At 40.1% G+C, this 16642-nt stretch overlaps 1 protein-coding gene across 2 annotated transcripts in view; it reads left to right on the forward strand.

Annotated features, from left to right (window-relative positions):
* The window catches only part of GALNT8 (polypeptide N-acetylgalactosaminyltransferase 8), a 64088-nt gene that overhangs the window by 25192 nt on the left and 22254 nt on the right, over nucleotides 1-16642 (forward strand). For both annotated transcript variants that reach the window (XM_009247343.3, XM_063711998.1), the window contains exons 3-6: nucleotides 508-674; nucleotides 5846-6029; nucleotides 6755-6952; nucleotides 7470-7584. In XM_009247343.3, the coding sequence (XP_009245618.2) occupies nucleotides 508-674; nucleotides 5846-6029; nucleotides 6755-6952; nucleotides 7470-7584 (664 nt within the window). The remainder of the gene's footprint in view (nucleotides 1-507; nucleotides 675-5845; nucleotides 6030-6754; nucleotides 6953-7469; nucleotides 7585-16642) is intronic.

The raw sequence follows: 16642 nt of genomic DNA on the forward strand, positions 1-16642 counted from the left end.
CATGCATATGTGCAGTTTTTATATATCAATTAAACCCCAAAAAAGCTATAAAAAGGGTAAACCAGTGCCTACCATATGGTAAGTATTTAGTAAATATAGGCTAGTTTGCCACCTGTCTCTGGTGGTGAAGTACAGGGTGTGTTAAAGGTGACTGGGGTCTGAGAACATGGGAAAAGGGCTGTGGCAATGACAAAAAGAAGGCTGCCAGCAAGGAAACTAATCCGGGTGTAGAAGAGGAAGGGGAATTCCTTTTGAAGTATGTTGAATGTTCAAATGGAAACATCTAGCAAAGATTAATAAAAAAAGATTTTATCCCCATAACAGGAGAATTTTGGATAAATGAATATAAAATCTTGCTACTGTGATAAGCCACTAAGAGTTTTGCTTTCCAGTGAGTTTGAGGGGTCGAAGAATTGGTCGATATAACATCATACAGAGTGAAAGGAAAGATTGGATAGCAGTGTTTAAGTAATTTAAAAAAAATGTTATAAAAATGGTCTCTTATAGATGTCTTCGGAAGACATACCCTTCCCAACTCCCATCCCTCAGTGTCATTCTCATATTTGTGAATGAAGCTCTGTCCATTATACAACGGGCCATCACCAGTATCATCAACCGGACACCCTCTCGATTGCTGAAGGAAATCATCTTGGTGGATGATTTCAGCTCAAATGGTGAGCAATGTGATCAAAGAATAATTGTAAAAATGACCACTTATCATCTGTGCTTGGCTGGAAAGAGGTTTTGGCTTAGAGTTTAGGACACCTTGAGTTTCTCATGTAGGGAAAATAAAAAGATCATTTGTTGAGGGTCTATTTGTGCTAGCCACATTTAATCTTCACAAAGTCAAGACAGAGGATAATTATCTCTACATGGATGAGGAAACTGAGACACAAAGAGATCACACAGTGTGCTTAAATTGGACTGCAAGCCAGTGGCAGAGGTAGGAGTTAGGCCAGGAGCATGTACCTCCAAATCTACCTGTGCCTCTCTCTTTTTTTTTTTTTTTTTTGAGATGGAGTCTTGGTCTGTCGCTCAGGCTGGAGTGCAGTGGCGGGATCTCGGCTCACTGCAAGCTCTGCCTACCGGGTCCACGTCATTCTCCTGCCTCAGCCTCCAGAGTAGGTGGGACTACAGGCACCCACCACCTCGCCCGGCTTCTTTTTTTGTATTTTTAGTAGAGACGGGGTTTCACCATGTTAACCAGGGTGGTCTCGATCTCCTGACTTCGTGATCCGCCTGCCTCGGCCTCTGAAAGTGCTGAGATTACAGGCGTGAGCCACTGTGCCCGGCCACCTGTGCCCCTCTTACGTGCCATGAAGAAGCCTGGGGGGTGAAGCGGAGTCTAGAGAAGGACTCCAGATACCAGGAAGGGACTTAGAGTTGCTCCTTATGAGGAACAGACCACTCGCCGGGTCATTAAGCCTGGAGAAAAGAGAGATTTGGGTGCTGACTCTTCACAGTGGCAACAGCTCTTGCCCACAGGGTACCTGTGTCCCAAGTCTAGCCCACCCAAGGAAGAGATGTGGAAGATAACAGACTTGAGTCCTTACTTTCTGAGTTCATAATCCCGGCTTCTCCTTTGTAAGTGTTATGTCCTTGGGTAACTAAACGTCTTCATATTCTGATTTTCTTATACACAAAATATGGATGTTGATAATAATAACCATTTTATGAACTATAGTGAGAATTAAATGAGATCATAATGGCAGCTAACATTGCTTGTTCTAAGCACCTTACATGTGTTAACTTTTTTTTTTTGAGACGGAGTTTCGCTCTTGTCGCCCAGGCTGGAGTGCAGTGGCGGGATCTCAGCGCACTGCAACCTCCACCTCCCGGGTTCAAGCGATTCTTCTGCCTCAGCCTCTTGAGTACCTGGGATTATAGGAGTGTGCCACCACACCCAGCTAATTTTTGTATTTTTAGTAGAGATGGAGTTTCACCATGTTGGCTAAGCTGGCCTTGAACTCCTGACCTCAGATGGTTTTCCCGCCTCGGCCTCTCAAAGTGCTGGGATTACAGGCGTGAGCCACAGCGCCCAGTCATGTTAACTATTTTAATCATTACAACAACCCTATGAGGAAGGAATCACTTTTTGACGCATTGCGTAGATGTGCAAAACTAAGGCATAGACTGATCAAGGAACTTGTTCAACATCCTACAGCTGGTAAGTGACAGAATTGAGATTTGACCATAAACTTCAGAGTCCAGAGCCCTGGTTCTAACCACTGTGTTCTCTTTCTAATACATGAATTATGTAAAGCATTTTGCACATGGTAGCCTCTCAGCAATTGTTGGCTCTTAGTTTTATTAATTTTGTGCAACAAATAAAAGAGAGTAGAATTAAGTTACAAAAACTTAGAGGTTTGGTCTAGCAGTAAGGAAGAATTTCTTGACTATAAGGGCTATGAAGTGGAAGCTCATTGGAGGCAGAATATGTTCCTTCTCTGAGGATCTTTAAGTACCAGATAGGTTATTGTACCTTCAACCTGTCTCTCAGGAGAGAGAGCAAACAAAATGACTGCTTAAACCTTCTTTTTTAGACTTCCACACAAAATACTTATATTCATCCTTTGCATACCTTCCTTTTTTTTTATTTCCAATGTAACTAAACAAAAAATAAGGTACAATTTTTAGAGCAAAATTCCACTGAAAACCAAAGAAACGAGACTGGTTTCATTCATTTCTGGGCATGGAGACTGGTACTGAGTTGCACACCTGGTTTTCCGAGCCAAAAATAGGAGCATGATTAGGAAGACCTCTGCCTTGGACTTCTGAAAACACTCTGGCTCTGCTCCCTGCCTGAGACAACCTCAGGCAAGTCCCCTCACCTCTTTGGGACTCAGGGTCTTCATGAGGCAAACACAAGAGTTGAGCTGGAATACTGTGAAAGATATCTTTTTCTGTGAAAAAAAAAAAGTCAATACTATACTCTGTGGCCTATACGCTATGTTCCATGGGTTGTAGATAAGACTTAATTCAGGATTTTTTCCTGTGGAACAATAAAATAAAAAAATACAAGGTTACAAACACAGGGTAGACACATAAAGAAAAACCAAAGCTTTCTTATTGTTCTAAGCTGCACTCCAATATAACACATTCCTCTCATTTAGGTCTGAAACCTACATTTGTTTTCCACAGAGATGATTTGTTTGGATGGTCACAGAAAAGGGGACTGTCAGCCAATCTTTGGTGTTACAGGGACAGGAATTAGAGAGTCTCTGTCATTAACCATGAAAACACCAGCCAAATTGAGCCTACACTGAGCATAACTCAAATACCTGTTTTATGTTAAACAGGAGGATAAATGGAAGTCTCTACCATGCCTAGCAAAAGAGAAACTCACTATCCATGTGAATCTGGGGGCAAGTGACTCAACCACTTCTCACCTCAGTTTCTGCATCTGTAACATCAGGAAATAATGGTGCCTACCTGATAGGATCACTTTTGGGATTAAATAATATGTGTAAAGGCCTCAGGAGAGAGCCTGTTCCCATTACATGCTAGCTAGTGTTCTGCTCCTTGCCTGTCTCAGTATTATTTGTAGTACTTTTGAAATGCCACAACCTGGTGCCAGAGGTTTGCCTCCTTTCTGTCTTTCCCTAGATGTTAAGCTTTATTCACATCACTCAAATATTATGAGCTTAAATGTTAAATGTCACTCAAATGTTAGATGAGGTGTAAGCTTTTTAAAAATTATATCAAGGTAGGTGGAATGCTGTATTTTCTCCCTAATTTTAGGAAAATTTCACAATCAACAACTACATGTTGAATTTCTACCCGTGTGCCAGGCACTGGACAGGAAAGAGGATATCAGAGAGTTCAAGTTTCCGTCTTAATTAATGAGGCAAGACACATCTGTGGAAAGATACCTCAATGTGTGAAGAATAATGTGACAAACCGAGTGAACTGTCAGTGAGCGAAAGAAAGCACGGTGTGGGGGTGGGGGGTGTGATGATCTAAGGAGGGTTCCTGATGGAGGCAGGCTTGGATTGGGACTTGAAGGCTTCATAGGATTTGAGACAGCAGAGAAAACGAGGGAAGACTGGGAAACTGGGTTGGGGTGGAGAACTAGGGAGTGCCGAAAGAATGGTGTGAACAAAAATGAGGAATCCAGAAGCACCCTGAGCTGACCAGCTTGGGATGACAGGTTTTGGGGAGGAGACCAGTAGGAGGGCAAAGCTGGGAAGGGAGCATAGGTTGTCTCAGAGAACCGGCTGAGGAGTCCTTAATTTTTGTGCTATATGATAGGCATTATTTTTCAGGAAGTGACTCAGAATCTATGGCTCATAAAAATTTGGAGTTGGAAGGGTCCTGACTATTTGGTACTTTTCTTGAATTTTTTTAATTTTTTTTTTTTTTCTAAAAAAGAGACAGAGTCTCACTCTGTTGCCCAGGCTGGTCTCAATCTCTTGGGCTTAAGCACTCCTCTGCCTCGGGCTCCCAAAGTGCTGGGATTACAGGCATGAGCCACCATGCCCACTATGGTACTTTTCTTTAAGTTGAGGAAACAGACATATCCAATGGGAAGTGATGCAGAATGATGTAGTGACTGAATTAGAATCTAGATATTCAGGTTCAATGGTACCTCCTGTGGATTACTGACTAAAAGTAGTGCCTGGGTAAGTGTACAGACTGGCAACTTTGGCTACCCCAGCTTACTCCCAGAGGAAGCAAACAGCCTTAGACGTACTGGCCCTGCTTAGCACCTTCAATAATTGAGACAATTACTCTTGAGGGCAGCAGATCTAAAATGGGGTAAATTTTACTGCCATAGTCACTTAGGTGTTGATTCCAGGTCTTGATCACTCTAGGTCTCACAAATATGCTCTTCTTTTGAGAGAGGAACCAGCAAGAATCTCGTTCCTTGGCTATGGGGAGAGAGGAGAGGGAGGGAGGACTTGATAAACCCAACCAGGTACTCACAGAGTTCTTGAGACACTGTGTTCTGGTGGCTAAACACAGCACAGGTTCACATCCAGGGCATCCCACTTACTAGATATGTGACTTGGAAAAGTTTTTAAAACTCTTTGTGCCTCAGTTTCTTTATCTGTAAAGTGGGGATATTGTAGTGCCTACCGCATGAGATACTTTCAGAATTAACTGAATTAATTTTATCAACGAGTAACTCAGAGTCATTTGGTTAGATATTTTGCATACTGCTCAGTGATTTGCATGGAGGTTGTTTACTTGCATGTGAGGAAGTCAGCAGTAGGCTGACTGAGGCCAAGAACAAAGCCATAGACAAGCTTTATTAAAAGAGAGGGAAGAAAACTACCTGTAAACAATCTGGGAATAGTGAATCTTGTTTGCATGATTTTTGGGCTAAATTTACTAGCTAGAAGCTGGCAAAGAGATTAATCTGTGCATTCTGTCCCAGTTGGTCCTTAAGTAGGTCAACTGGGAATATCTAAAACAAAATAATTTTAGTCATTTATGGATTCTCCAGTCTTGAGAGTTTAGCTCTGAAGATGTTCCAGGCCTTCCTGCAGTGTTTTCCATCAACCTGTGCACCTTAGGCTAGATCTGTCCTACTCATTCTCTCAAGAACTTCTCAATGTGAAAAAGCACTTATAACAGTGCCTGACACGTAGTAAGCAGTATTATCATTTTAAGATAGTTTAACTGTGAGGGAAAGGAAATTAGGAGTGATCACAGTACACCTCAGGTGCAAGGGAGAAGAGAGGCAGGTGTAGGGGAAATACTACTTATTTTCTAGCTGACTCTTAGAATTGCCTATTTTATGCTGGAGGTAGTCCAGCCACTAATATATGATAGTATAAAACTTTTGTATCACGTTGATTGTTGCACTCAGAATTTCTATAGGTGTGCCCTTGATTAACAGGAGAACTAAAGGTACACTTGGATGAGAAGATTAAGCTTTACAACCAGAAGTATCCAGGACTACTGAAAATAATACGGCATCCTGAGAGGAAAGGTCTTGCTCAAGCCCGCAACACTGGCTGGGAAGCTGCCACAGCAGACGTGGTCGCCATCTTGGATGCTCACATTGAAGTCAATGTTGGGTGGTAAGGCTCAAAGAGGCTAATTCTTCTGGAAAGGGCAGAGAGGAGATATTGTGCATGTACTGAACACAAGACAGGATACTGTGGACATAGGGAAAGTCAGCACCAGGTCTTAAATAAAGGGAATCTCCAAAAGAGCATGCTTTTATGCAGGGATTTTGCTTGGCTAAGAGAAGTAGCATGGTGGAGAGTATTGACAGTTGGATCATAACGCTGACTTTTCCAAATACTTTGTGAATTTGAGTAAGTCACTTCACTTAACTAGACATTGTGTCTTTACCTGTAAAGATGAGATTAGCCTTTGGTTATTTTAAAGATTTTTCCCCAGCCCTGAAATTACATAATAAAATAAAGAGAACTGTGTTCTTTAGAGAAAGTGAAGAATCAGCAGGAAAGAAGCATCATTTTGGAAACAGGGAGAACCAAGAGGTAACATAAATTCAAGGAGTAATATACATACTGATAATGCTGTTTCACAACGGCCTGGGGGTGTTACTTGGGTACTAATTTCAAGCCTGTTCTTGATGCGGGTTGGCTGCTAGCAACTTCAGCTATCCCGAAAGGTACAGAGATTCTCTGGACTCTGGAGAGTTCTACCCACAACCCAGTACAGCCTAAATGGAGGAGGTACTCAGTGTCAGGGCAAGGTGCTTGGAACAGCTTTATCTGCTCTCCCCTACTGCTTGTCCTCATATCCAAGCTGGACTTGCTGCACACTCTTCTTCTAGGGCAGAGCCAATCTTGGCTCGGATTCAGGAAGACCGCACTGTGATTGTGTCTCCTGTGTTTGACAACATTCGTTTTGACACCTTCAAACTGGATAAGTATGAACTGGCAGTTGATGGGTTTAACTGGGAACTCTGGTGCCGCTACGATGCACTGCCACAAGCCTGGATTGATGTGCATGATGTCACTGCCCCAGTGAAGTAAGTCCGAGGAGGTTCAGGGAACTTGAGTAGCATGTGGGAAGGCAGGAATGAACTGAATGGATTTTGTTTATCTTTGGTGGTAGTAATTGGGGTGATGTGGAAGGAGGGGAGGGGATGAGGTGAAGGACAAGGGATAGAGGGAAAAAAACCCAATAAGTTATCCCAGTTAAGAAATCACAGACACTTTGGGATATTTAGGGACTTTCAGGCAAAAATCAAGCAAAATATTTAAAATTTTGGAAAACATTTGGGCCATTTCAAGCTTTGGCAGGCTATGAAGTAAGGATACCTAGAAGAAAAAGATGTAATTTCAATATATTTTGAGAAGGGTTGTGATAACACAGTGGGCCAGGGAAAGCTACATGCACTTAGTCCTGCCTGAGAGTTTAGGGAAGGCCTTCATGATACGAACAGACTTAGGTAGAGTTCTGAAGCCCAAATAATCATTGAGCATCCCACCCCTCGCCTCCGCTCCTTATGGAGAGATTAGTGACTCTTGCTGTGTGCTCTGTAGGAGTCCTTCAATCATGGGCATCCTGGCTGCTAACAGGCACTTCCTGGGAGAGATCGGGTCTCTGGATGGCGGAATGCTCATCTATGGAGGAGAGAACGTGGAGCTTAGCCTAAGGGTGGGTACATTTCCATTCTCTTTATGGGACAAAGCAGAAAGGGGAATAATAGAAAGGTGGTAGGACCCTTGGAATCCTAGAACAAGGCTGAATGTCATTGGCTCAAAGGTGGATACATTCTCATGTTTCCAGGCAACTGGGCCAAGGACAGGGGGCAATAGGACTTCTGGAGTGGACACTCCTGGTATAGCCCATATAATCTGGGAGGTGGGGTGGGAAGGGGTCAAGTTGGGATTGAATAGATAGATGTCCCTATTTCACTTGAGGACTCGGCATTTTTCAAGCATCTCCTGGGATAAACCTAACCTTGGAGCAGACAATTCTCTAGAAGGCCAAAGACAGCAAAAACACGCGTGGGCAGCGTGACCAGGGAATGCAGACGTGTGGGCAGCCAGCCTGCTTCTGTACTCACAGCCAGAGCAGCTGACGTGATAGCCTGAGTTTGTGCTGAGTTATAGTCTAATCTAAGACAAATAGCCAGGTTTTTATCATTATATAATTGAAATCCTCAAACCCAGCCAGTCACGGTGGCTCACACCTGTAATCCCAGCACTTTGGGAGGCCGAGGCAGGCAGATTGCTTGAGCTCAGGAGTTCAAGGCCAGCCTGGGCAACATGGTGAAACCTCGTATCTATTAAAAAAGAAAGAAAAAGAAAAAATAAATCCTCAAACCAGTGCTAGTTCTGACCAACTTCTGTGTGTCTGGAAAAATACTGGCTTCACACTTCAGCAGTGATGCCTCTTATCTGCCCCTGACAGCTTCCCATGCTTGTTTAGGTTAAATGAACAACCTAAATTAAAAAAAAATTTAAATTTTAAATTTTCATGGGTACATTGTAGGTGTATATATTTAGGGCGTGCATGTGATGTTTTGATATAGGCGTGCAATGAATAATAATCACGTCATAGAGAATGGGGTATCCATCCCCTCAAGCATTTATCCTTTGTGTTACAAATAATCCAATTATATTCTTTTAGTTATTTTAAAATTCAAAATTAAATTATTGTTAACTATAGTCATCCTATTGTGCCATCAAATAGTAGGTCTTATTTGTCTTATTCATTATTTGTAACTATTATTTTTGTACCCATTAACCATCCCCATTTCCCCCAGCTACCCTTCCCAGCCTCTGATAACCATCCTTCTACTCTCTATGCCCATGAATTCAATTGTTTTGATTTTTAAATTTCACATCTAAGTGAGAAATACAGTGTTTGTCCTTCTGTGCCTGGCTTATTTCACTTAACATAATGATCTCCAGTTCCATCCATGTTGTTGCAAGTGACGGCCTCATTCTTTTTTTTATGGCTGAATAGTACTCTATTGCATACTACATTTTCTTTATCCATTCATCTGTTGATGGACACTTAGATTGCTTCCATATCTTGGCTGTTGTGAGCAGTGCTGCAACAAACAAAAGAGTGCAGATATCTCTTTGATTTACTGATTTCCTTTCTTTTGGGTGTATACCCAGCAGTGGGATTGCTGGATCATATGGTAGCTCTATTTTTTTTTTTTTTCTGAGGAACCTACAAACTGTTCTCCATAGTGGTTTTACTAATCTACATTGCCACCAACAGTGGATGAGGGTTCCCTTTTCTCCACATCCTCTCTAGCATTTTTATTGCCTGTCTTTTGGATATAAGCCATTTTAACTGGAGTAAGATGATATCTTACTGTAGTTTTGATTTGTATTTCTCTGATGATCAGTGATGTTGGGTATCTTTTCACGTGCTTGTTTGCCATTTGTATGTCTTCTTTTGAGAAATGTCTATTCAAATCTTTTGCCCATTTTTGGATTGGGTTATTAAATTTTTACCTATAGAGTTGTTTAAGCTCCTTACATATTCTGATTATTAATCCCTAGTCAGATGGGTAGTTTGTAAATATTTTCTCCCATTTTGTGGGCTGTATTTTCACTTTGTTGATTGTATCTTTTGCTGTGCAGAAGCTTTTTAACTTGATGTTATTCCATTTGTCAATGTTTGCATTGGTTGCCTGTGCTTGTGGGGTACTGCTGAAGAAATCTTTGCCCAGACCAGTGTCCTAGAGATTTTCCCCATTTTTTTTCTTGTAGTAGTTTCATAATTTGAGGTCTTAGATTTAAGTCTTTAATCTATTTTCATTTTATTTTTGTATATGGTGAGAGATACAGACCTACTTTCATTCTTCTGCATATGGATATCAAGTTTTCCCAGAACCATTTATTGAAGAGACTGTCTTTTTCCCCACTGTATGTTCTTGGCACCTTTGTCAAAAATGAGCTCACTATAGATGTGTGGATTTGTTTCTGGGTCCTTTATTGTGGTTCATTGGTCTATGTGTCTGTTTTTATGCTAGTACCATGCTGTTTTAATTACTATAGCTCTGTATTATAATTTGAAGTCAGGTAATGTGATTCCTCCAGTTTTGTTCTTTTTGCTAGGCATGGCTTTGGTTATTCTGGGTCTGTTGCAAGTTCCACATAAATTTTAGAATTGTTTTTTCTATTTCTGTGAAGAATGGCATTTTGATAGGGATTGCATTGAATCCGTATATTGCTTTGGGCAGTATGGACATTTTAATAATATTGATTCTTCCAATCCATGAACATGGAATATCTTTCCATTTTTTGGTGTCCTCTTCAATGTTTTTCATCAGTGTTTTATAGTTTTCATTTTAGAGGTATTTTTTACTTCTTCACTTAATTCCTAGGTATTTAATTTTATTTGTGGTGATTGTAAATGGAATTACTTTTAAAAATTTCTTTTCAAATTGTTCACTATTGACATAGAAATGCTACTGATTTTTGTATGTTGATTTTCCATCCTGCAACTTTACTCAATTTATCAGTTTTAATAGTTTTTTGGTGGAGTCTTTAGGTTTTCCCAATATAAGATTATGTCATCTGCAAACAAGGATAACTTGAACTTCATCCATTCCAATTTGGATGCCTGTATTTATTTCCCTTGTCTAATTGCTCTAGCTAGGACTTCCAGTAGTACACTGAATAACAGTGGTGAAAATGGGCACCTTTGTCATGTTCCAGATTTTAGAGGAAAGGCTTTCAGTTTTTCCCTGTTCAGTATGACATTAGCTGAGGGTCTGTTGTATATGGCTTTTATTATGTTAAGGTATGTCTCTTCTATACTTAGTTTTTTGAGGGGTTTTAAATGATGAGTAGATGTTGGATTTTATCAAATGCCTTTTCAGTGTCAATTGAAATGATGACATGGTTTTTGTCTTTCATCCTGTTAATATGGTGTTTCACATTGATTGATCTGTGTATGTTGAACAATCCTTGCATCCCAGGGATAAATCCCACTTGGTCATAATGAATGACCTTTCTAATGTATTGTCAAATTCAGTTTGCTAACATTTTGCTGAGGATTTTTGTGCCAATATTCATCAGAGATATTGGCCTGTAGTTTTCTTTCTTTTTTTTTTTTTTTTAATGCATCTTTGTCTTGTTTTGGTATCAGGGTAATACTGGCCTCATAGAATGAGTTTGGAAATGTTCCCTCCTCTATTTTTTGGAAAAATTTAAGTAGGATTGGTATTAGTTTTTCTTTAAATGTTCGGTAGAAATCAACAGTGAAACCAGTGAGTCCCAGGTTTTCCTTTACTGGGAGACTTTTTATTACAGCTTTGATCTCATTACTTGTTATTGTTCTGTTCATGTTTGGGATATTTTTCCTGGTTCAATCTTGAACCAGGTTCAATGTGTCTAGCAATTTGTCCATTTCTTCTAGATTTTCCAACTTATTGGCATACAGTTGCTTATAGGAGCCGTTAATCTTCCTTTAAATTTATGCGATATCAGTTGTAATGTCTTTTTCAATTCTTTTTATTTAGATATTCTCTCTTTTTTTCTTAGTCTGGATAAAGGTTTGTCAATTTTGTTTAACTTTTCAAAAAACCAACTTTTTGTTTCATTGATTTTTTGTATTTTTTATTTCAATTTCATTTATTTCTACTCTGATCTTTGTTATTTCTTTTTTATTTTTTAACTTTCGTTTTAAGTTTAAGGGTACTAGTGCAGGTTTGTTATATCAGTAAACTTGTGTCATGGCAGCCTATTGTACAGATTATTTAATCATCTAGGTATTAAGCCGAGTCTCCATTAATTATTTGTCCTGATCTTCTCCCTCCTCCCACCCCCCACCCTCCGAAAGGCCTCAGCGTGAGTTGTTCCCCTCTTTGTGTCCATGTGTTCTCATCATTTAACTTTCACTTAAAAGTGAGAACGTGTGGTATTTGGTTTTCTGTTCCTGTGTTAGTTTGCTAAGCATAATGGCCTCCAGCTCCGTCCACGTCCTTGTAAAGGACATGATTGCATTTTTTATGGCTGCATAGTATTTCTTGGTGTATATGTGCCACATTTTCTCTATCCAGTCTATCATTGATGGGCATTTAGGTTGATTTCATGTCCTTGCTATTATGAATAGTTCTACAATGAACATACATGTGTATGATTTATAATCCTTTGGGTATATACCCAGTAAAGGGATTGCTGGGTTGAATGGTATCTCTGTCTTTATATCTTTGAGGAATCATCACACTGCGTTCTACAATGGCTGAACTAATTTACACTCCCGTCAACAGTGTACAAGCATTCCTTTTTTTTCACAACCTTGCCAGCATCTGTTATTTTTTTTCTTTTTAATAATAACTACCTGACTTCAAACTATACTACAGGGCTACCACAACCAAAGCATCATGGCACTAGTGCAAAAACAGACACATAGACCAATGGAACAGAATAGAGAACCCAGAAAAAAGACCACACACCTATACCTATCTGATCTTCAACAAACCTGACAAAAACAAGCAATGGGGAAAGGATTCCCTATTCAATAAATGGTGCTGGGATAACTGGCTAGCCATATGCAGAAGATTGAAACTGGACCTCTTCCTTACACCATATACAAAAATTAACTCAAGATGGATTAAAAACTTAAGTGTAAAACCCAAAACTATAAAAACCCTGGAAGACAACCTAGGCAGTACCATTCAGGACATAGGGACGGGCAAAGATTTCATGACAAAGATGCCAAAAGCAATAGCAACAAAAGGAAAAATTGACAAATGGGATCTATTAGTTATTTTCTATTACAATTTTGGGTTTGGTTTCCTCTTGCTTTTCTAGTTCTTTAAGATTCATCATTAGATTGTTTGTTTGAAGTTTTTACTCTTCTTGATGTAGGCACTTAGAGCTATAAACATCCCTCTTAGTACTGTTTTTGTTACATTCCATAGGTTTTGGTGTGTTGTGTTTCCATTATCATTTGTTTCAAGAAACTTTCCAATTTCCTTCTCAATTTCTTCATTGACTCACTGGTCATTCAGGAGCATATTGTTTAATTTCCATTTGTCTGTATAGTTTCCCAAATTTCTCTTGTTATTGATTTCTAGTTTTATTCCACTGTGGTCAGAGAAGATGCATGCTATTATTTTTATTTTTTGAATGTTTTAAGACTTGTTTTGTGACCTAACATATGGTCTGTCCTTGAGAATGATCTATGTGCTGAGGAGAAGAATGTGTATTCTGCAACCACTGGATGAAATGTCTGTAAATATCTATTAGGTACACTTCGTCTGTAGTACAGATTAAGTCTGATGTTTCTTTGTTGATTTTCTGTCTGGAAGATCTGTCCAGTGCTGAAAATAGGATGTTAAAGTCTTCAGCTATTATTGTATTGGGGCCTATCTCTCTATTTAGCTCTAATAATATTTGCTTTATATATCTGGATGCTGCAGTGTTGGGTGCATATATATTTAAAATTGTTATAGCCTCTTGCTAAATTGACCCCTTTATTATTATATAGTGACCTTCTTTGTCTCTTCTTATAGTTTTTGTCTTGAAATCTATTTTGCCTGATATAAATACAGCTACTCTGCTTTGTTTTGGTTTCCATTGGAATGGAATATCTTTTTCCATACCTTTATTTTCAGTTTATGTGTGTTTTTATAGGTGAAGTATGTTTCTTATAGGCAACAGATCAGTGGGTCTTGTTTTTCATTCATTCAGCCACTCTATATCTTGATTGGCTGAAGTCCATTTACATTCAGTGTTATTATTGATAAGAAAGGACTTCTGCTATTTTGTTATCTGTTTTCTGATTGTTTTGTGGTCTTTTCTTTCTTGTTTCTTTTTTTTCCTGTCTTCCTCTAGTGAAGGTGATTTTCTCTGTTGATATGATTTAGTTTCTTGCTTTTTATTTTTTTGTGTATCTGTTGTATGTTTTTTGGTTTGGGGTTTTCATGAGGCTTGCAATACTATCTTATCACCCATTATTTTAAGATGATGACAGCTTAACACTATTTGCATTAACAGACAACCAAACAATTGAAAAAAAAACTAATAAAAACTCTACACCTTGACTTTGTCCCCCTGCTTTTTAACTTTTTGTTGTTTCTATTTATATCTTACTGTACTATGTCTTGAAAAGGTTTTGTAGTTATTATTGTTGATTGATTCATTATTTAGACTTTCTATTTAGAATAAGAGTAGTTTATACACCACAGTTACAGTGTTATAATATTCTGTGTTTTTCTGTGTACTGACTATTACCAGTGAATTTTATCCCTATAGATGATTACTTATGGCTCATTAACATCCTTTTCTTTCTGATTGAAGTACTCCCTTTAGCATTTCTTGTAGGATAGGTCTGGTGTTGATGAAGTCTTTCAGCTTTTGTTTTTGTGGGAAAGTCTTTATTTCTCCTTCATGTCTGAAGGATATTTTCACTGTATATGTTGTTCTAGGGTAAAAGTTTTTTCCTTCAACACTTAAATATGTCATATCACTCTCTCCTGGCCTGTAAGGTTTCCACGGAAAAGTCTGCTGCCAGAAAGTATAGGAGCTGCATTGTATGTTGTTCTCTTGCTGCTTTTAGAATACTTTCTTTATCCTTGATCTTTGGGAGTTTGATTATTCAATGCCTTGAGGTAGTTTTCTTTGGGTTAAATCTGCTTAGCATTCTGTAACATTCTTGTACTTGGACATTGATATCTTTCTCTAGGTTTGGGAAGTTCTGTGTTGTTATCCCTTTGAATAAACTTCCTACCCCTATCTCTTTCTCTACCTCCTCTTTCAGGCCTATAACTAACTCTTACATTTGTCCTTTTGAGGCTATTTTCTAGATGCTGTAGGCGTGCTTCATTGTTTTGTATTCTTTTTTCTTTTGTCTCCTCTGACTATGTATTTTACAAATAGCCTGTCCTCAAGCTTACTGATTCTTCCTTCTGTTTGACCAATTCTGCTATTAAAAGACACTGATGCATTCTTCAGTATGCCAATTGCATTTATCAGCTCCAGAATTTCTGCTTGATTGTTTTTTATCATTTCCATCTCATTGTTAAATTTATCTGATAGAATTCTGAATTCCTCCTCTAATTATCTTGAACTTCTTTGAGTTTCCTCAAAACAGCTATTTTGAATTTTCCACCTGAAAGGTCCCTTGTCTCTGTTTCTCTAGGATTGGTCCCTTAGTTCATTTGGTGAGATCATGTTTTCCTGAATTATCTTGATACTTGTAGATGTTCTTCTGTGTCTGAGCATTGAAGAGTTAGTCTACTTATTCTAAGTAAAGACTACTTATTGTAGTCTTTACTGTCTAGGCTTGTTTGTACCCATCCTTCTTGGGAAGGCTTTCCAGATATTCAAAAAGACATGGGTGTTATGATCTAAGCTGTACCTGCTTTAGGGGGCACCCCAAGCCCAGTAATGCTGTGGTTCTTCCAGACTCATAGAAGTACCACCTTGATGGTCTTGGACAAGATCCGGAAGAATCCTGTGGATTACCAGGCAGAGACCCTTGTTCTCTTCCCTTACTTTCTCCCAAACAAATGGAATCTCTCTCTTTTTCTGTTCTGAGTTACCTAAAGCTGGGGGTGGAGTGACACAAGCAACCCCATGACCACCACCACTATGACTGCTCTGGGTCAGACCTGAAGCTAGCACAGAACTGGGTCTCACTCAAGGCCTGCCGTAACCACTCACTGTATGCTTCCTATGTTCCCTTGAGACCCTGGTGCTCTACAATCAGTAGGTAGCAAAGCCAGGACGCAGGACAGAAGCCTGTGTCCTTCCTTTCAGGGCCGTGTGTTCCTCCAGGTCCCAAGTGGATCCAGAGGTGCTGTCTGGCAGTCAGACACTAAAGTAAAATACCTTAAAAGTCTACCTTATGTTTTATTATATTGTGCCTGAGCGTGACTGAGCTGGCACTCAAACCACAAGACACACTCCTTCCCACTCTTCCCTCTTCTTTCCAAAGTTAGAGACCAGTGCCACCACAGACCCACAGGGAGTACTGCCAGACTACCACTCATGTTCCCTTAGGGCCCAAGGACTCTCAAGTTAGCGTATGATGAATGCTGCCTGGCTTAGAACTCACCCATCAAGGAAGTGGGCTCCCTTCTGGCCCAGAGCAGGTCCAGAAATGCCATCTAAGAGTCAAGTCCTGGAATCAGGGACCCTCAAGAGACTGGTGCTCTCCCCACCTGTGGCCGAGCTGGTACCTAAAGTCAGCAAGTCTCAGAGACTCACCCGAGGCCCTCAATGTAGTATTGGGTATTGCTGCTAGTTGTTCAGGGTCCCAGGGCTCTTCACCAGCAGGTAATAAATGCTGCCAGGACTGGGTCTTTCCCTTCAAGGAAGTGAGCTCCCTTCTGGCCCAGGGTGTGTTTAGAAATGTCATCTGGGAGCTAGGGCCTGGACCAGGGACCACACAACTCTCACTGATTCCCTAGCCTTCTGTAGCTGAGCTGGTATCCAAGATGCAGTCAAAGTCCTCCTCACTTCTCCCTCCCCTCTCCTCAAGTGGAAGGAAGGGGTCTGTTATGGAGCTGCAAGTTGTGCATCCTGGGGTTAGGGACGGGTAATGCCAGTACTGCCTTAGTGGCCCCAGTTGATGTTCCAGTAGGTTGTGTGACCTGCCTCCCCACCCCCAATCCACCGTCTCTGGGCCCAGTTCAGCACTAGGATTCCCCTAATAGTTGCCTAGACTGCCTTTCAGGCTTACTTAGAGACTCAGAGCACTTTAACCTGGTGGCAAGGTTTGTGGGAACTCAAGG

Source organism: Pongo abelii, chromosome 10 (assembly GCF_028885655.2).
Source record: "Pongo abelii isolate AG06213 chromosome 10, NHGRI_mPonAbe1-v2.0_pri, whole genome shotgun sequence".
In the NCBI taxonomy this organism is placed as follows: Eukaryota; Metazoa; Chordata; class Mammalia; order Primates; family Hominidae; genus Pongo; species Pongo abelii.